This window comes from Anthonomus grandis, chromosome 8 (assembly GCF_022605725.1).
Source record: "Anthonomus grandis grandis chromosome 8, icAntGran1.3, whole genome shotgun sequence".
Lineage (NCBI taxonomy): Eukaryota > Metazoa > Arthropoda > Insecta > Coleoptera > Curculionidae > Anthonomus > Anthonomus grandis.
This window is the reverse complement of record NC_065553.1, coordinates 9675238-9696020: the sequence shown is the minus strand read 5'-3', so window position 1 is coordinate 9696020 and position 20783 is coordinate 9675238. Positions and strand designations below refer to the sequence as shown.

General features: G+C 31.2%; 3 protein-coding genes and 1 long non-coding RNA gene across 4 annotated transcripts; 2 read left to right on the top strand and 2 right to left on the bottom strand.

The window, feature by feature from the left end:
* Positions 1 to 3885: 3885 nt before the first annotated feature.
* On the bottom strand, positions 3886 to 4955 carry LOC126739118 (uncharacterized). The gene is made up of 2 exons (XR_007661555.1): positions 4625 to 4955; positions 3886 to 4080 (listed from the first exon to the last, which is right to left on the bottom strand). It is a non-coding gene; the product is annotated as an uncharacterized LOC126739118 (long non-coding RNA).
* A 5261-nt stretch (positions 4956 to 10216) lies between these two features.
* Positions 10217 to 14887, bottom strand: LOC126739110 (brain protein I3-like). The gene is made up of 3 exons (XM_050444641.1): positions 14536 to 14887; positions 12814 to 13008; positions 10217 to 10921 (listed from the first exon to the last, which is right to left on the bottom strand). The coding sequence occupies exons 1-3, from the start codon at positions 14576 to 14578 to the stop codon at positions 10770 to 10772; spliced, it is 390 nt and encodes a 129-aa protein (XP_050300598.1). The 5' UTR covers positions 14579 to 14887; the 3' UTR covers positions 10217 to 10769.
* A 2575-nt stretch (positions 14888 to 17462) lies between these two features.
* On the top strand, positions 17463 to 17928 carry LOC126739113 (small integral membrane protein 4). Its single transcript, XM_050444644.1, has 2 exons — positions 17463 to 17704; positions 17780 to 17928. The coding sequence occupies exons 1-2, from the start codon at positions 17551 to 17553 to the stop codon at positions 17869 to 17871; spliced, it is 246 nt and encodes an 81-aa protein (XP_050300601.1). The 5' UTR covers positions 17463 to 17550; the 3' UTR covers positions 17872 to 17928.
* LOC126739115 (protein brawnin) lies at positions 17879 to 18155 on the top strand. The gene has a single exon (XM_050444645.1). It carries the CDS (start codon positions 17879 to 17881, stop codon positions 18038 to 18040), a length of 162 nt encoding a protein of 53 aa, XP_050300602.1. The 3' UTR covers positions 18041 to 18155.
* Positions 18156 to 20783: the final 2628 nt, after the last annotated feature.

The following is a 20783-nucleotide window of genomic DNA, read 5'->3' as shown; positions in this document are numbered from 1 at the left end:
CCATCAAGACAAGACAGCGATTTTTGACCTTGCGCGGGAATTTTACATTTTATTAACAGGGATATTATACTTAATTATTATTTTGCTATATATATGTATAACTAGTACTGCAGGTGTACAATTTTATAATCCGTTCACAGCTTTACTTTGTAATACGCACGTTTAGGCCTTAGAAAAAGGAAGTCAAGATTTAATTTTAGTTTTGGGAAGAAAAATTAGGACTTTGACAAAGCATAAGGATCATTTCCGTTTATACACGAAGGATGTAGATAAATACTGGAAAGCAATTAAACAAACAAATTATTAACCCTTACCTGGTATCATGTTTTTTAATTACGTAAGTGGTATGGTGGGATCGCCACTGACCCCAACTAAAACTTCTCACAATACTTTTTTTTATATAATATAGAATAATATGACCATGATTAATTTATTTTTTATAAGCATTTAAACTCCCCAATATGATTAAACAAATACATTTATTTCAAAAGAACACATTATAACAAAATTAAAAAATATTTAGCAAACAAAAAATCTACACTCCTTATTAAGTAAGGATTTTACTAAAAGGGTATTTGTCTTTGAAGTTGCATTTTTTCTTTTCATCACTTGACTCCCTGAAAGGAGTAAAAACATAATTAGTCATTTTAGTTAAAAAATAACAATGATCTATTTATAACTTACATTTCGGTTCTATTGCAAGATTTACAGATTACTTTTTGGACCGAATGCTGCTTGCAGACTGCTTCGGAATAGGTAAAACATTTTCATTCAAACAAAGACAACACCTCATTGTTTTTGCAGGATTTGGAGCTAAAGCTTGCTCTTCAAATGGAACAGGCATGCCTAAAACTTTGACAGTCGTCTCTTTTAGTCCGTTGATATGTTACGAAAACTTTATCTTTCAAGTAGATGTTCTTTTATCAAAGCTTCTCCTAAGATGATTAAAGGTTCTTCGAGTGTTTTCCTCATCCAGGTTATCCAGAATTTACTAAGATATTTAGCAAGGCACAAAATACAGTAAAAGGCCATCCGCGACTTCTTCTGTTGAAGCTATGAACACCAGATTTAGTAGAATTATAAAATTCTCTTATTTCGGGATTCACTAACCGTATTATCGTGGTGCATGACGGGAAGCAGTATCACGGATTTATTTTTCTTGAGAATAAAAGATGCCAGTGTTCTGTCTCTAGTAAATCCGAAGACTGAAGAATTTACTTTTCAATTTTGATTTTGCTGGAACTCTGAAGGTATATCCTTTTTATTTTTGCGCATAGCTACTACAAATGTAAATTTTCTAGCTTTCAGCTCCTCAACTAATTCAGTAGAAGTGAAGCAGTTACCACCAGTGATGTTTCTATTCGTATTTTAAATAGGCCCAACAAGTTCCTACACAACCAAAGTGGGAACACGTAAATTTTTTGGATTATGCCTTTGTTTATTTTTACCCGTATATAAAAAAAACATTGAGCAAATAGTGCGTTTCAGCATCGCAAGGACACATAATTGTTAAGCCATATTTTGCAGGCTTTGATTTCAGGTACTTGTGGAATTTACATTTTCCTCTAAAAGCTATTAGCATTTCGTTGACAGCTACGTATTCGGAACAGGAATAATTAATACTACAATTCTTAATAATTTTGTCAAAATATCGGAAATAGCTACTGAATTATTTCCTGCGGAGATTCTATCAGCCCTAGTTTCTGCGCTGTCAAATCTTAAGGCAATCAAAAGGAATAAAAATCATTTATGTGCATTGTCGCTTGAAATATGTCCTTACCTTTTCCACTTTTATCCCAGAGAGATGCTGGATCTTCCCTTCCAGGTTTAAAAACTCCACACAAAAACAGCTATCCAAATGCTCGTAGTTCTGACATGCTCAAATGATTTACAAAGGAAGGGTCACTACGAACACGGTTTCATATCTTCTCTAATTTACAACACGTTAAAAAATTACAAGACATATTATTTTCCAAATAAAAACTTTACTGGTGGTATCGTGGGGTCCTTACTGACCCTACCAGCGTAAATTTTCACGAGACAGCGAGCTCAAAGCTGAACATGTACGAGCGTCAGATACCAACTAAATGTCACCAATTTACGGAACTAATAAAGCGCTTAAGACGTCTAAATATGTGTGATTGGGGTCAGACAGGACCCCGCCGTACCAGCTAAGGGTTAATTTTGAAAAATATTCTTGCAGAAAAACAAAAAGTGTTATGGAAAACGATAACTTTCGGCTTTACTTGAGTCCTATCTTCTTTGCCGATCGAATTGTCTCCAGGGGGTCGGTCATCGTTTTAATAGATGGGTAAATTAACTTTATCGAAGCTATGGGACTAATTATTCTAGCTCTCAAATGTTTAATTTGAAGGCATCTTAAATGCTTTAAATTTGCCAAGGTCTGCTAATCAATTTTAAGAAAGTTACTTGTTTGTCAGGAATCCTATATTTTTAAAATTTTATAAACTATTCATATTCATTAGCAACGCCAAAATAATTAACGGGCTGAATGAGACTGAACTGTATTCGTTTTTGTAAATAATCAGTCAACAACCCCAAAATCGCTAAAACTATATTTTTCTCAGGTATTAATTTGTAGTAAATGGTATCGAAAGCCTTTGCTAACCTAAGAAAGCTCCAGGCACAGTGTGTCCAAAATAAGGATGTCTATCATGAATATCTTGGAAAGCAAACGAGATACAAAGATGGTTAAATCACAAAAAAAGTTGCGCATTTTCAAGCCTTCTACACAATATGCCGTTTAGAAAGTTTTAATACTCCGAGTACCCAAATTTTCGGACGATTGTTTGAATCTTAAGCAGTATGATGCATTCAAGATAGCAGTATTGTCAAGTTATAAGCTTTGCAATGAAGAAAAAGAGAATAATGTTGTTTTAGCTATAATTAAAAATCCAGGAATACCTGTTAGAAAATTGACAATATCACTGGAATACCGAAATCTACTGCCCATTTCATTTTGAGAAAACAGACATTCCACCCGTTCAAACTCAGAATCTATCAAACCTTCAGACCTGCCGACGAGGAAAGGCGAAGAAGACTTTGTGAATGGTAGTATATCAGGAGATGTCAGAATTGCTTTAAATCTGAGGATCAGCTTAGGGAGAATAATTCTCAAAGCGTTCGAGAGCATTACTCACCTGTTATGTTAAGAAGTGTTTTAAGTTAGACAGAAGGTGTTATCTGTATTTGGAGAATAATATTAATTTGGTTGAACATTATCTTTAACCTAAATTAGTTTTTTTGGGTTTCTAGTAAGTGGTTCTAAGCTAATTTGTTTAATTAATATATGACGCGACCTACCTACGTATATGAATAAAGTTTTTAAATCGTCAATAACGTGATTTTAATTTGATATTTCGAAACATGAGTAATAATAGCCTACTACACCATAGTCATTCATTTGGCACATGATCATGACGGTAGTGTGATACAGCGCAATTGAAAGATTATTATGTGTTTATTAATTTCAGTTTAGCGACAAAATTTGCTGGATCATGTTTATCTGCTACGGGAGTAATGCTGCATTTAGGTATTTAAGAAAGAACTTGATAAATAAATATTTCGTTACTTGATTTATAACCTAAGGGACAGAAGTAAAAATGTATACAGACATGCTTAAATAGTTATCCTTCAAAGCATATTTAAAAGTATTAAGTATTCTTTTTTGTTCATATAGACCCCAAAAATCGCTATTAATTTTGATTTACATTTCGACCTGATACACGGATGAAGGGCAGCATGTTTCTTGCTGATTAACTCAAGTTTATGTTGATTTCTTGTTTCAACACTATCTTTTTTTTTTCTTATTGCTCCAGATTTTGTATGAGTTATGAAAAGAACCTAAAAAAATTACACGTAGTATAAACATCAACATTATAATTTTGTTACATTATAACTTCGATAAAAGCAAAAAAAGAATAACAATGCCTCGTCTTTTTCAATAGGGCTGTCACTTCGATTGCCGTTTTGGCTGCCTTCCTCACTAACATTATTGCTATTGTTATTTTCATTTAGAGCCGTTATGTCTATCCTATAGTCCTATAGTCGTTATACACCCTACAAATCATAAAAAATTGAAAAACTACATTAAAAAAAACATATTTTAAGGGATATTTCTACAATCAGCGAATAACTTTATTCCCGTAGTAAATATTCCAAGAATAAAGTTATTTCTTGATTGTACAACTGGCACTATAAGAAAGTTTTCTGAATTTTCAGTATAACCTGGGACTTCTTCTGTCGTTTTAATATTAAAATTATTTAAAACATGCATGAATTGAGCTTTAGTTGTTGTAGAGAAATCTTAAAAGTTTAGAAAACTTTGATACTTTAACAAAAATATACTTTTACAAACACTATCCTAAGGTATTTCTTCTGTAAATAATATATGACACATCTCCTATTATTTCAGGACTACCATTAATCTCAGGGCATGATACGGCTTTATTTTAATAATTATGATAAACATTAATACTTTCTCTGCCGTGAATAAGCAGTTAATATGCAAATTAGAGGTTGTTAGTGGCACTGATAACAACTGCTGTTCTTCACAATAATATTTATCATTATTTGGAAAAATCCTTATATCATTGGCTATTACCGTAGCTGCAGATGCCTGTGTACTTTGTTGTTTCTTTGTTACACTTTGTTTCTTTATTGTCATAATACGTTTCATTCATTCAGACATTCTTGCTATTAATATTAAGTATTTACTGCGTTGCACTTGCTATAGTAACATCATATACACTAAACTTGACAAACTCGAAAAAAAATTAATTAAAGTTAATGTTATTTCCAGCGTAATACTTGCAACTAAATACAAATACAAACTACACAAAAGATATGATTAAACAGCGACAACGCGCAGGCAGGGTAAACAAAAGCAGTCTAAATTTAGCAAAATCGCTCCAAATGTTCCGTGCTTAAGAAAAACGCCGCATCATCGTCTCAATTTTTAAGAATTTTGCAGTTGCCGCATTTTCGCTAAACAAGGCAGTATATGTTAAATACAATTAAAAGAAACATGTCTCTAAGATATTGTAGCGTTTATCCCGTTCGTTAGGTATGAATTAAAACAATCGACAAAGACAATCAAAAATAGTCAACTAATTTATTTACACACTTGCACTACGAAACCAGATCACCTACGACTACTGGAAATATTTATTTACAACTATTTATGCCTGATTTAAATTTCGCGCCAATATTCCGAATTTTACTGCACTAAACTGATAACTTCCTCGCAGCGGCGACGCGGCTCCTGATATACTCGGCTAACCATTCCGGAAGATTCGCTGACTTTCGAGACATCGTGCGTCGTACCTTTTGTGTCATTCCGGAATGACGGAGAATCAGTTAGTTTTTCGATGTTTATAATAACGTTGCAATATATTTCTAGATGAATATCATATATTCATAGTGTAACCAACCTTGTCAATTTACTAAAGGGTAAAGACAAAAAAATTACCTCACTTTTTTTTTGAACTGATACAAACTTACGTTAAGTAGGTTCAAATTATCAATAAATTCTGTAAATTCGTTACAAAGTCTGACGTAACGACCGATAATTATTTGTATGAATCTTAATAGGAAATGAACTTGCCAAATGCAAAAAACTAATTCCTTGTGTCACTTCTTGTCGCATGTAAATAACTAGTAATATAAAGGATTATAATTATATTACGTAATATCTGATCGGCAAATATTTTATATCCTAGAATTATAATAAGTGAAAGCACGCAATCAACTCCCGCAGTTAATTCTAGACAATGTAAAATAGGGCAAGTAGACGGGCGAAAGGAAACCCCCGAAACCGCGTTACGAATTTCTTTTGGGAAAAGTTGGACAAATTAAAAAACTTTAAAATCCCTCGCAAACAGGCTCTTTGAGCGGCAACAAAGAAACACAGTTTCTGAACTTTAAATAAGAGAAGGCGAAGAAAAATACTTTGCAAACATCTCCGGAAAGTTTTTCTCGAAAATTCATTATTAGTGGAAATTCAGGAAGTTGCTTTACTTCTTTTTTATAAGAACTTCTGTGAATATAATATAATATTTTCAATTATTTAATCAATTATTTCATATTGAAATACATCATTTTTTTATTATATGAATTTTAATGTCATCATTTCTAAAAGAATATGTTTCTTAAGCTGTTAATAAGATATCAGAATTATTCAAATTTAATTTAAAAACAAGATTGATAGTACAATTACAATTTCCTTTTGGCTAAATTCAAACGTCTCTGATATATACGTATTTTAATTTTATAAACCGCAGACAAAACCTCATACACCCATCATTTTCCTCATAGGTATCAGTTCTAATAAATATATTTTTTACTACACATTTTTCTTGCTTTTTGACCATACACTACCATAAACCAATTTGGCTGGAGACGATGGGTTATTTGCAAAAGATTCGTCCTAGTAATAGCCATAGGGGCTTTCAAAATTATAAAAATATTTGAATGCGAATTATGAGAATTATTAAGGAAAACCATTTCATAACTTCAAATCACAATTTCAGACGAATTTGTCAACAATCAATGCTACGGAGTTTAATTAGTTGAATGATGTATATTCTTGTAACACTGACTATGATACTTTGGTGGTAGTGTTCTTCGACTTATCAAAAGTTTTCGATATTTTTTCATAAAACGCTGTTTCATAAACCTTCTAAAGAGAAGCTTGTCTTGTGTTGGGCTTAATAAATATCTTTAATAATAATTAATTCAGCTGCAAATACTGGCTCTAACTCAGTGGACTTGGATCGAAATTTGCAGTACCTGCTTTCTATGTTTCTAAAATCTTTAATCCTAAAATAACATCCAGGTAAATGCAATATCCTTTAGATGCGACATTGAGGTATCCTGACAGTGCAAGATAATCAAGCGGTAATGCAGTGAGAGTACCAGAAAAATGAGAGGTGTTGAGATATGGTATAAAATGTTTATTTCTCACTTATTGAATCACGTATCGGATATCATATTGACCTTTAGGAGTTTTCAACTCGCAATATATTTTATTTTAATGTTTTTTTTGTAAACCATGACTTTGTTCTTATTCATCCATTCTTCAAAAAAAAAGTTATTTGCAATATAGAAAAAGATATGATCCTTTAAGCTCCTTATATCAAGTTTTCAAAAAAGTTAGGCTTCTCAATCCAATAAAACAAACACAAATAAAATCAGGCCAATCAATAGCTGTCAATGTATACTACATGACATATATTACCCCGTTCTTTTCTTAACTTTTCCTAAACAAAAAGTGAAATAAAGTTGGGTTTCTGCATGAGAAGAGTATCTGAAAGGCGGAAGCAGAGCTTTTGTAGACCTTTATTTAAAAACTTTTCATTCACTAAAACTTTGGTAGTTTCGTGTTAAAAGAGAACTTTTCCGTTTTCTAGTTAATAAAAATTATTACGAGGGACTGAACAGATGTTGCACATCGCTCTTAGCGTTGAGTTTGTCTTTTATTGGGAAAGTGTTGGGTCTCTTAATAAATTAGAAAGTTTTAGCTTCAGAGATTCAGGCGGGAAACATTGTCTGGAGATGGGGATATTGCGGCACTTAAGAACATATGTTTAATATAAATACTAAATTTATTAATTTACTGGTTGGTTCAAATACAAGATACACTATATTAAAAAAGCACATGACCTTTATTGATTTTAACTTTCCCTTTTCCACATTTGTAATATCATAGTACTGATGAATTTATTTTTTTCCAATGGAAGAAGGAAGGTATTTTGTTCGACTCTACTTTTTATCATGTCGTATATTGGTATATATACAGAGTTCGTAAGTATACGTACGTACAAAAAAATGTTGGTTAAGCTTTGATACAATGTTCAGAGCAAAATATTACCCTGAAAACTCGGGTAATTTGAACGAATCAAAACCTGATCTGTGTTTTTTTGTCCTAGTAGTCAGCATAAGTAGGTATAAAACAAAATGTGGAAAAAAATGGCGGGTTATTCACAAGTCATAGGTGAATTTAGGGAATGGTATTTTATCTAAACCACCCTATATTTCGGTTATAAGCGACGATAGATCCATAAATTATGGGGATTTCTAAATCTCCTGAATAACTTCTATTTACGTTTAAAATTTATCCCTTTCCCAATGAAACACGGAGAGCAAATACTTTTTTTTTAAGTATTTTCTTCACAATATGGAAAAGTGGCAACCTAAATAATTGTAGTGGTAAACCTAAAATAACGCCGATATAGCGTAAGTTTCAGACCTATAAGGGTTTCATATAAGCAATATTTTTAAGATGTAATTACATCATATTAATCAAGACGAGGAATTTATCCACAGACATTAACATTCAAGACCTTTATAACCTTTTTTTACAAGACATATTGAAGACTTTTTACCATTTGTATAAGAATATTTTAAAGCGGTCTTTGGATTACCCTTATTTTATTAGTGATACAGGTTGCAAACCTATCTAAAAAAGTTTTGATTCCCAATATATTGTAACAATATCATATATTAATATTGTGAATAGTTTGTATCTCAATAAATTTGGAATATTATTTGCACCACTTAAAAAAACCTAATATAAAATTTTATTGTTCAATGCCAAGGCTTAGATTAGTTAAGTTTTATTCTCTTAATAACTTATTCAGTTTGCAATAAGGTCCATTTTGACTTTTTAGTCAGCATTCAAACCTGAGATAATTTGAAGCTTATGAGATTCATGATCAGCCAAGTAATTTTTCTGAACACATTTTCAAATATCTTTAAAATTATGGCTCCAATTTACAAAATCACAAGATGACCCGTCCAATTAAAGACCAAAGTGCTGCCGTATCTATATCAAATAATTAAGGGATAATCTCGTACATCAAATAATTGAGGATTTTGAATTGTGTCAAAGTGTTTTTTTACTTAAACATAGCTTCATGTGGTTTCCAGCCAGAAGAGTGTTCTACTTGAAAGTTTACCTCTTTGACAGGGGACAATAGTGTCTTGAAACCAACATAATCCTCATGAGCTTTGCATTGGTACAGTTAGGTTAACCCCAAGGATCTATCCTAGGACCAATATTATTTTTCATTTATGTAAATGATCTAGTGAACTTTCAGAGGAGTGGTAATATTTTACTTTTTATTAATTATGCAACCATATTCATAAAACATATGAACCTTCAAGGATTAAGGATTTCAGCATTGATGAGGCACAATAAGGTGTGGAGCCATAGCTTTACTTGGGACCATAATATGGCCCCAATCGTAGAATAATAAAAGAATATCGTAAAATGACAAGACTTTTGCAAGCATGGTATATTGATAGGCTTAACTTTCTATTAAAGAATGGATGTACACACATTAAAATGCATTTTGGGAACTCTGCTGAACATTAATTTATCAAAAACATAAAAATGTATGATAGTATACCGTGGAATTAATTATTTATGACAATTTAAAGAAGTAAAATATCGAAAATTCGAAATAACAAAATTTGAAGAATATTTAATAGAAAGAAAAACTCTTTAATAGTGTGTGTACCACTTCTGTTAGTAACAGCTCGACATCTGTTTGGCACGCTCCTAATTAAATTGTCAATGTCGTTTTTCTCAATTTGTAATTGCTGTCACATACAATTCAGCAATTCTTCCCTATTCTGGAACTCTATTCCTTGATTTAAAACTCGCCTTTTTAACATATTTTAAACATGCTCGATAGGATTTAGGTCTGAGGATTGTGCAGGCCATGACAATACCTGAATTAGAATATTTTTTACTAAAGCACGTGGATGAATAAATAATGAGTTCAAGAATTTGATCCCGATATTCGTTTACTTTTAAAAAGCTTTCAATGGGAACCAGATCCGGAAACCTGCTATCGATACTTCCACCATCAGAGCCCCAAATCGCCTTGGTACCTGTCAACTTCTTGAATGATTTGCAAGAGAAATGCGTTGCCAGGTTTCCATTTTGTTGTGTAATAATAAAAAGGTTTTTTGCCTTGTCTTTGTATGTATGCTAAGAGGATCTGTAATTACTAATTAGTCTTGAACAAATCCCATTTCAAATAACGAAATCAGTCAATTGGCAAAAGATTATATAGTTTCTTCTCATTAGTTTAACGATCTTCAGATGCCAGGTCTATTGATTGCCAGGCTGAAGATTTTAGTTTACAATGCAATTTATGCGGCACCTCACTTTCATATAAAAATCACATAGAATTTAAAAACATATGAATATATTTCGATAGGAACATATTCTACATCTTATGTGCAACAACTAGAATGTCTATTATAAAATTTATATAATAATCAAAACTTAATAGTAATTACCCCATAAACAAAGTGTTGACCCATTGTGGAATATTTATTGATTGTTCAACTGCAAAGTAGAAACAAATCGAAGAACCATAAAATTTTGTAAATATGTTGGTCTATTTAACAAGGTATCTAACGGTGAAGAAAAATCGAACGAAATCAACTTAGCTTTAAAGTAAATATTCGTAATACTTTTCAAATGTAATTCAACTATTAAAATTCATATCATCTGCTTTTCATAATATCAGGTGAGTATAAAACATAGATAGGAAGAAAATTGACTTTTTTTATTAGTTTTGTTTTTTTTTGGTAGTTGCGATATGTATATTAAAATATTATGGAAATTATATATTATTTTAATGATATAAGTGTTATGGGCACTTTGAGTCCAAATTAAAAAACTATCGATAAAAGACAGTAAAACTTACAAATATACATCAATAATTGATAATTTAGTCAAAAGTGGCACCGCAGTTTTGGCATGTTTTTTCCCTCATGGCGAGGCAACAGAGAACACCCAGAGGAAAAAAGAAAATTGCACACAGAACGCCGAGACAAGTATATTCATCTTCTAAGACTCCTACTCTACAGGAAGGACAGCCACCTAAAATAATAAGAAAAAATTTATGTATAATTTGGAGCAATTATTTATTCAAAACAAGGTAATTTTGAGATATAAATCTTGTTAAAAATTATAAATATGATATGTTTATTCTAATTTAAATTATAATAATTGTATGTTGCGTAATGAATAATAACATACAAGGAAAAATGGGTGAAAAAGAAGGGGGAAGAGACAAAATTATAGAAAGTGAGAGCTAAGAGAGAGACTTAGGGAGGTGACTGTTTTGGGGTTACTCTCCTAAGAGAGCACCAACCACTTCGGTAGAGTGGGGTCAGTTCAACTATGATTCAAAACAGTAAATTATGTCTATGCCTATTAGTTTGAAATAAAAACTTATAAGGAATATCAGAGAGGGGTATAAAGACAACACATTATTTTGTCATTATAAATTTCCTAATCCAGTATTAGATTTCGAGTTTTAGTATATGAGCACCTTAAAACTTGTGGACTTGCCAATACATCAAAAGTACATTGTCTAAACTTAGAAAGAAAATAATCATTTAAAATTCAAAAAAACAAATAATAAGCCAGTTTTGAAATGGAATTATATGAATCTATGTCAAATTAACCAAACTTATTAATTAAACAACAGTATTTATGTTACCCTTTTTAAATCTGGTATTAAGACTAAGATATACTCATATCCTGGTTTCTGGGCCTACAAGTCTGCGTAAGTACTCGAAATAGGCTTAAACCCAGTTTACAAGTAGATCTGCATGGTTTCTTTTAAGTAAAACTAATTCAAACTTAATTATAAAAAAAATCTACAAAACAAACAGCAAAATAGTGAAATATGAAGAAATGACGGTGATAAAATGATTAGTTATTAGCGTTTATGGGATTAATATTGAGTCTATAATACATTGTAGTAAAGATGTCAAACTTCGACAAGCTTATAATTTTCTGATGTTCATTATATATCACAAACATAGATCAAGCTCTGCAGGTTTGAACCAGAGGAACTAGATGGACCTCTTAATTGGTAGAATTACATTGAGGTAGTGGAATGTTAGAAGAGGACTATGATGTCAGAAGATTTTTACTACTTGTAAAAAAAAAAGTGGAATAATACTCAGATTGAAATCCCTCATTCAATATAAGCATATATATCAAGAATAAGCATATAAGAGTTGATGACTAAATTTCAACCTTAATATATTTATATAAAAATATATGCATATTTGAAAGAATATTTTAAACCAAGGCAGCAAAGAAAAGAGGAATAACTAACAAATCTTAGGAATGACTAATGTAATAGGCCTTACTCGGAAATACAAAACTGGACAATAAACAAAGAACCTTAAAAAAGTGGGGATTTAACTATTGCCCTTATAATCCTACTAGTAACTTATTGTAACAGAACATTAGGGCAGTATGGTATTTAGTATCCACTAATTAAAATAACTAATAAAGGTGAGCTTTCAATTGTTCATTGGTGAATAATCGGCAAAAGTGCCAAAATCTCAACTTTCTTCAAGACTCCCAGAGTTCAAAATTTTTGCATGAGTAATGGTTTTAGTGGAAAAAGATTACTTTTTAATGATTTCTGTTTATTTCATTAATATTAGTACCAGATTAACTTGCCTTTTAAATTTCGGTAAGCAAGTTCATTAAGCTTTTGAGACTGTTTTAATTTTTTAATTTCTATAATTACAAATTTAAATGATAAAAAATATATATATAATACAATATGAATGCTAGTGAAAAAAAATGATATACTTATTAGTAAATATTTATCGATCAAGATCATTTTTGATTTTAATAGATAAATTTTTGAATATTTTATGCAATTCCTCAACTTTGATTCATTCAAGAAAAAAATACAATTAAACAAATCAGCTGAAAAATATTAAATTTATTTAATAACCTACCAACAAAAACCACATTTGGAGGCTGAGTAACAATGACTGTAGTTGCTGTTGCTCCATATCCACCTGGTGGAGCTGTGGGAGGAGGTCCATAATTTCCAGGTGGATAAAAACCTGCTGAAGGGGATGGCTGTTGGTAATAACCTGGTGGTGGTGGATGATTACCTGGGTTTGGTGCTGGTGGAAAATTGTATACTCCTGAAAGATGAAATGGGGTTAAATTTCTGGCCAAAATCTGTAGACTAGAGCTAATGTCTTATAATTTCAAAAGCCAAAATATTTTTTATATTCATTTTTGGCATTGTGCTGGAAATATTTAACAACACAAATTTAAAACAATTTATAATATGGTAACAATATAAGTATTTAAATGTAATGGAGGAAAAACCAGTGCAAGAAAAAAGGAGTGTTTAATGATACCTTATGATCTGATCTATATCAGCAAACTGAATCTTTTGGAAAGACATTTTTTGAGGCAACTTTTGATATTAAGGTGCAAATTCTAAAGAGTTTCTCATATCACAAATATTTCTTTCTGTTTTTTAAGCAAAAACTCAGTATACACGCAAATTCTATCAGCAATAGCTTAAACCTACTCATAATTTAGAAATTTCCCAATTTATAATCTTTTCAGCTATATTATTAAGAGCCTTCATATGCTTGGATAAATAAGTTGTGACATAGGAAGACATAGGATCTAAAAAACTAAAAAAACCCTATAACATTCCGAGTCTGATTCAGAAAAAGACATGGATATATCTTTTGTTCAATTATTTCTCTAAAAGACTTTAGCTTTTTAAATCTTTCATGAACCTATAACATGATTTTTACCATTAATACAGATAAAAAAATCATAGCACTTAATGTAACTAAAAAAATCAGGTTATATATACAGAATATGCACTGTTTAGATATAGGAATATAAGTAATAACAAAAGTATATTTCAGCCAGTTAAGTCAAAGTCGGCAAGGGTTTTTGCAAGACAGAAATAACACAATAACAAGCATATGCTTGACTGCAAATTGATTCTTGTCATACACCACTATCATTTTCTATAAAACGGAGGCTAATATACTGCAACAGTGCTTGAATAAAGCAAAATGGTTGTTACAGTTTTTTCATACTGTAAGGAAGTTGTACCATATATTTTTTTAATTTTCTCTTATAGAGCTGTTGCAATCTAAAATTTGAAGCTGTTCGATTATGTGATTATTGTTCTGTCGAATGTTCTCTATCGTAAAAATGGCATATAGATGATATTAAAAATGTGTGATATAAGTTCCTTAGATACATAGCATAGAAGGAGAAGGATATGACTGATAATGTCAATTACATGATTTCATGTGTTAGCAAAGATTTAACAATGTTTTAAATTCTACTTCTCACATTGCTGATCTAGCAAATAAAATTAGGTTTCATATTCCTTGAAAATAAATGAATTCTTTAGGAGATGCTAATAAATGTTATTCTTTCCTTTTTTGCTTGTCAAATGGTTCTGAGTGTTTCTAGAATTTCGATATTTCTGTGTAACCAATTCTAACATACTCCTGTGGAAAACTTAAGTAACATGTATTCAATTTTCTTCTCACTGCATCTTAAAATACTGTGATATGCATATTGAAGTAAAACCGTGATACATTATATTTATATATTCAACAGGTAATTCCCAATATGAATTTGGTTTATAATGGAAATTTACTGTTGAAAAAGGATCAAATAATTACCTGGGTATTCAGCATAGGGGGGAGGGGCTTCCTTGGAGCTCATTGTTGCTACGTTGATGACTCAGTAGTAATTATATTTTTTTGTTATGCTTGTTGTTCCCTGTACATAGGATACCCTTATAATGTTATTGCAAACTGCTTTATTTTGTATTCCTTGAGGAACTATTGTTCTAATCAAAAAATGGCTCTCAATTAATTGCTTTTGGTCACGGTCACAGTTCCAACGTACGTAAAGTAATTAATATGTGACTGGTCTCAAATGTTAAATGAAGATCAAACCGATAAAAAATTAAACACAAATATTTATTTATTTTTAAACAAAAATATTAATTTATTTATTTTTATCTTAATGTGTTGACATTGTTGACACTGACAAGTAACCGTCACAAGGGCTAATTCACAAGAGCATTTATAAGCAGTGAGGTCACGTGACATAAAAATTAATAATTGAACTTCAGGTGAAAAAAGTTGATGTATATTTGTTTGAACACTTTATTTGCACTTCTTTTCCAATAGTACTACAAAGAAAATCCGATATTTCAGCAAGATAGCTCCTCCGCATTATAGGTTACGTGTACGACACTTTCTGAATGAAACATTTCTTAGGTAGGTGCATTAAGAAAAGAGATGCTATCGAATAGTCCGAGAGATTACTTGCTTTTTCTTCTCTTGATTTTTTTGTAAGGACATCTGACATCGAAAATGTATGCCACCGAGCCTGAATCCTTGAAAAATTGTTACGGAACCTCATAACTTTTAAATTACATCAAATTACACGATATTCTTCACAATATCTGGGAATACTTTGAATAATTGGTGTCTTTATGTATGAAGATAAACGACAAGCATTCTCAATAATCTGTAAATTTCCCGATTCATCTATTAAGTCTCTGGAGTTTCTTAAAACATACGGGGAAAGAATGTGTTGGATAAATTCAGACTTATGTAAATAGCAATGTGTAAAATAAAGAAGTAAGACAATATTTCATTATTGTTTAGGTCTTAGTTTCTGAAAAATCTTAATTGTATTAATAATTGTATCATATCTATTTATTTAATATTAAAAAAGTCCCAAAATATCGGATGAAAAGTCCAAAATCTATTTAAAGAGTGCTTATTTATTTAATTAGTAGACAAAATCTCCAATTTTTCAACAGTAACAGTATATTAATTAGATATAATAAGATAACCTAAAAGATCTAAAGCTATACAAATATAAAATTACAGAGATGCAAATAATAATTATTCCTAAATTATAATTGCTTAGATTCACTCCTAACTAATTAAAAAGCATAAAGCTCAACTCGAAAACGAAACTTATTAAAACTTTTCTGAATGAGAGCTATTGAATATTTGTATCCATAATTAGTATGATGATAAGTCACCGTAAAGAGGCTTAAGTCAGGTCGTATCTATTGGATTATCTAGATACTAAAATCTCTCTGTTAAAATAAAGTTTCTATAAAAATAATATCTACATTATCTTCTAGACTATAATTATTTGAAACCTAGTAGATATTTAATCTAATGACATAATCCAATTCAGAAACATCCAATCCTGTCTAGTGGTTTAATAAACTTATGTTAAAGTTCATCTAGTATAAGTTGATGCAAATCTTAAATATAAAAAAATTTATATAAATTACATGCATCCTTTAGAAGTGAAGCCATTGCCATTAGATAAGCACTTCATTTTATACTGTAATATAGATCTGTACTGCAATCTATTGAGAAAAGAGATTGCTCATGGTGGTATCCAATCATAAGGTAAATTAAAAAATATTCGTTGTATAAATCTGATGAAACAAAGCATACAATTTTCTTGTGTTAAGGCTTATACAGGTATCAGGAAATAAAGTTGTTGAGCAAGTGTGAAAAGATAGTATTAGTATTGGAATTCCTATACTAGACTCACTTGGATCTAGAGATATGACGGCAATAACCAAAGATATATTTACTAAAAGGAATTATATCTGGAATAATATTTGTAGACAATCGCCTACAAAATATTCTTCGTTCATATCTTAAGATACCTTTATATTATTGACGTAAAGATTTAAATGTGTCCAAGCGATTACTCTAATTAAAATAAAATTTTACAACAATTTAGCCGGTTATCCAGCTCATCTTAATGAGATAAAAGTATTTCCATTAAATTTATGCTTAACACCGTAAAGAATCTCCCCCAATCCAGGTGTTAAACCAAATAACAATGTTTTATAATATATTTCTTTAAAAGATGGGTGAAGGTTTTTAAATCGAATTGAAGGAATAATAAAATAGAATATTGTTATTATAATATACAAAGAATGTGGTACGTAAACTGGTTGCAAAGTTAAACCGACCGCATGCCACAAAAAAAAGTTGTGTGATAATGTAACATTGGTAATTAGGAGCAGCATACTACATAAAAAATATATATATAACTTCTTGAAGACATATATGGGGAGAAGTCCTTAGAGTGGCGAGATATCAAATAAAGTGCCTCGTATATTTTACCCATAATTAAAGTAAAGTGTTTATTAATATACTTTTGATATTATAATTATTAATATAATATGCAAATCTCAACAAATTCTTAGTTCTATAAAAAAATTTGGTAGAATGACATGATGAGACGTTTAAGTCAAGATAAGACAGAGGGTATCTTAATTTCAGAATCACTAAGATTCAAGTTTTTATTTATTAATTAGGTGTTTATTATTGATATAGTCAAAAGCTTTAGAATAGTCAGTATATAGCCGTCTACTTAAAGTCAAATTCTATTGATCAAATTAAAAAAACTAAATATTTTGAAAGGTTGATTAATCACATCGTTGGTTGTAAAATTACAAGCAGAAATCCCTCCTAAGTATGTGCAAAACGTTGAAATCCACCTTAATTGACCGATATTTCACTCAGATGTTTTCTGTCAAATAGATAAATGAAAATGACACATGTTACATAACAATATAACCTAATTTTTTATAATGAAAACTAAATAAAATTTCTTATTTTTTTAAACCTTTAGGGTAAATGAAACTATACGATCCTAAAGTTCGAAGGCTCTTAGATCGGTGGCCTGGAAAAAAGACTTTCGGAATCTATAGGTTTTTACCCCTCTTTTTTGTACTTGGAGCGGCACTGGAATTTTCCATGATCAATTGGAGAGTAGGAGAGGTTAACTTTTGTAAGTTGTCTATTATCTGTACAGAATACATTTAATCATTACAATTATTATTTTTTATTAATTATATTTATCTAGATCACACCTATAAAAAGAGAGAAGCACAAAACATATTAGAGAAAAGGCAGTACGAGAGTCAATTAAACAAGGAAGATATCTGGAAAAGCTAATAGGAAAATGCCAGCAGGAGTATCTTGGGGTCAATATCTAAAATTTTCTACATGTGCTCTATTATCAATGTTTGCTGGCTCACAACTAGTACATATTTACTATCGCCCATTGGATGATATAAATAAATATGTTGAAAAACTGGAACAGGAACAAAAAGTAACCAAATAGTATAACAGATGGTTTTAGACAGTTATTTATTCACTTAGAGATGGTTGTATTTATAAGAAATTGCAAACGTAACATTGTTACTACTTTCTAAATAAATATTAATAATGATACCAGATTTAACCACTTTATGGACAAGATTTTTTTTTAATAAGACCTATTAAGCACTTTTTCTTTTTTAGTCCTTAGTAGCACATTAGTTTTAAAAACTGCAATTTTACAGATAAAAAAAGCAGGTCTTAAAATGTATTTGTCAGACGTAAGGCTAAAAAGAACAACCAGCTAATAATTGATAACACACCTGACCAGCTGTCATCCATAGTGCGAAGTACTGATGTAATAAAGTAAATATATTGTACAATAATTATGCATCCTTATAACTCTGTAGGAAAGGGCTGATCAATTTTTATTAAAACTTCTTTTTTCTCTTGCAAGCTACATATCTAAATTGTGGAGATTGTCCTGAGGTCACTTGGGGCTATATTTTTAATACAATCATACATATAGTTTGGCCTCAAAAATTGAAGCCAATAAAAGATCATTAAAATAAAATAAAAATACAACAAAAAAATTATATTTTATATAAGCACTCCGTTTAGTATTAATTGTTAAAAATGTTGAGATATACCTAAGCAGGTATACAAGCTGATAATTTAAAAACTTGAAATAGCCATATATTAGGAACAAAAAAGTAACTTAAAAAAAGCTGAGGACTGTTTCTAGAAAATGAAGGGGGAACAAAAACAAGCATATTATTTCACTATTATCTGCAACTCCATGAACAAAGTGAGATACACCCCTAAAATCTTAAATAGAAAGAAGCATCGATACATCATCTTGAAGCTCTTTGAAAATGCTTTCCATTGATACCATAGAAAGCCACAGGTCAGAAATTCCGATTCTGTTTATCAAGGATAAACAATAAATAAAAACACATTTTGGAAATTTTTATTATTATTCAATAAAATGTTCAAAATGATGGCTAACAAAGCAACACTTAATGACAGATAGAACCTGGACTTGTTAAAAATATTGCTTCTGTGATGCTTTTATTTAAATGGGAATGCTAATAAGCAAAACTGTCAGCACATTTGTTTGAAAAAGGGCATACCCAGTACATGTATGCTGAAATGCTACAGGGGTGAATTAAACCATTAATAATGCGAAAATTAGAAAATCAGAGGGACATGCACGAAAATGTATCTTTAGAAGAAGGCTTATTATAATTTCAACAGGATGGAGCACCTGCTCATTATGTAGTTCCCGTTAGGCAATGGTTGGATGATCATTAAGATCCTAAGCAGTGGATTGGAAGAAGAGGTCCTTTTAAATGGCCACCTAGACCTCCGGACCTTGTGACTTCTTTTTGTGGTGTCACCTAAAATCTGTGGATTTTTCAGCACAGAATAGTTCAGGAATGCCGTACTATACACAGAGAAACTTTCAAAATTGTGTTTTTATTTATTGTTTATGAACAGAGAAGAATTTGCTGGAATGTGGCTTTCTGTGGTATCATTGGAAGGTATTTTTCAAGACGAAGTATGACTTGAGCCTCTTTCTATTTAAGATTTTATAGGGGTGTATCTCACCCTGTCCAATGGGTTGCAGATAAGGGTGAGATAATATGCTTGATTTTGTTCCCCGTGCGCTTTATAGAAACTGTTTTTAGAGGTTTTTTATTCAGTTTTTCGTTTCGAATATATGGCCATTTCAAGTTTGTTAAATTGTCACCGTGTATAGGTACTTGTACTACCTAGATATTGTTATTGGAAATATTTGCAGAATTTATCAGTAACGTATTATTCCAGTAATGTCTTCTGGAATTTGCAAAATAAAAATGCCTTGTAAGAACATAATACTTCAAATGTATATACGTATTGCAAATAAATAAAATAATGTGATTTTTTGACTAACACATAATATAAGTTTCGATCTTTTGATTTTTTTGAATAAAATTTGGTGAGTAGTATTATGTTGTGAAACAATGCCAGCAGTATGTTGTACTAGATCAACCACTTTTTACAAAGCTGCTAAATAGAGTCAAACGCTATATACAAAGGGTGTTTCAGAACTATGGGATCAAGCTTCTGGGGGTTGTTCAGTGCAACAGAAGAATCCATTTAAGGATAGGAACCCATGTCCGGAATGTATTTGGCATACGGAGCAACAAACTGCAATGCACGAGCAGCATCGCGGTTGTATCATGAACGTTATCCCGAACGACAGCATCCTGGATACAAAAAGTTTATTGCGGTTCATCGGCGCCTCGCTGAGACAGGCATGTTTAAGACCAAGATGCATGATACTGATGTTGCTTGAACCGTAAGAATGGTCGAATTTGAAGAAAAGGTGCTTCAGCGAGTTGGCGATGAACCATCAAATAGCACACGTGATGTCGCTAAGAATATGAATACGAGTAACGCTTCTGTCTGGCGGGTACTACACGAGCAACAACTCTATCCTTACCACTTCCAGAAAGTTCAAGGTATGAATGCAGCCGATTATCATCCTAGAGTTCAATTTTGTCGATAGCTTCTGGATCACATCATTGCACAACCAAATTCTTTACGATATGTTTTGTGGATCGATGAAGCCTCTTTCACAAGAAACGGTATTTTTAATAGTAGGAATAGCCATTTTTGGACGAAGAAAATACTTATGCAATTTTTCCAAGAAAACATCAGAATCGTTGGTCTGTCAACGGGCAGACGACGCAACGGGTCTGTCAACAGACCGTAAGGGCAGG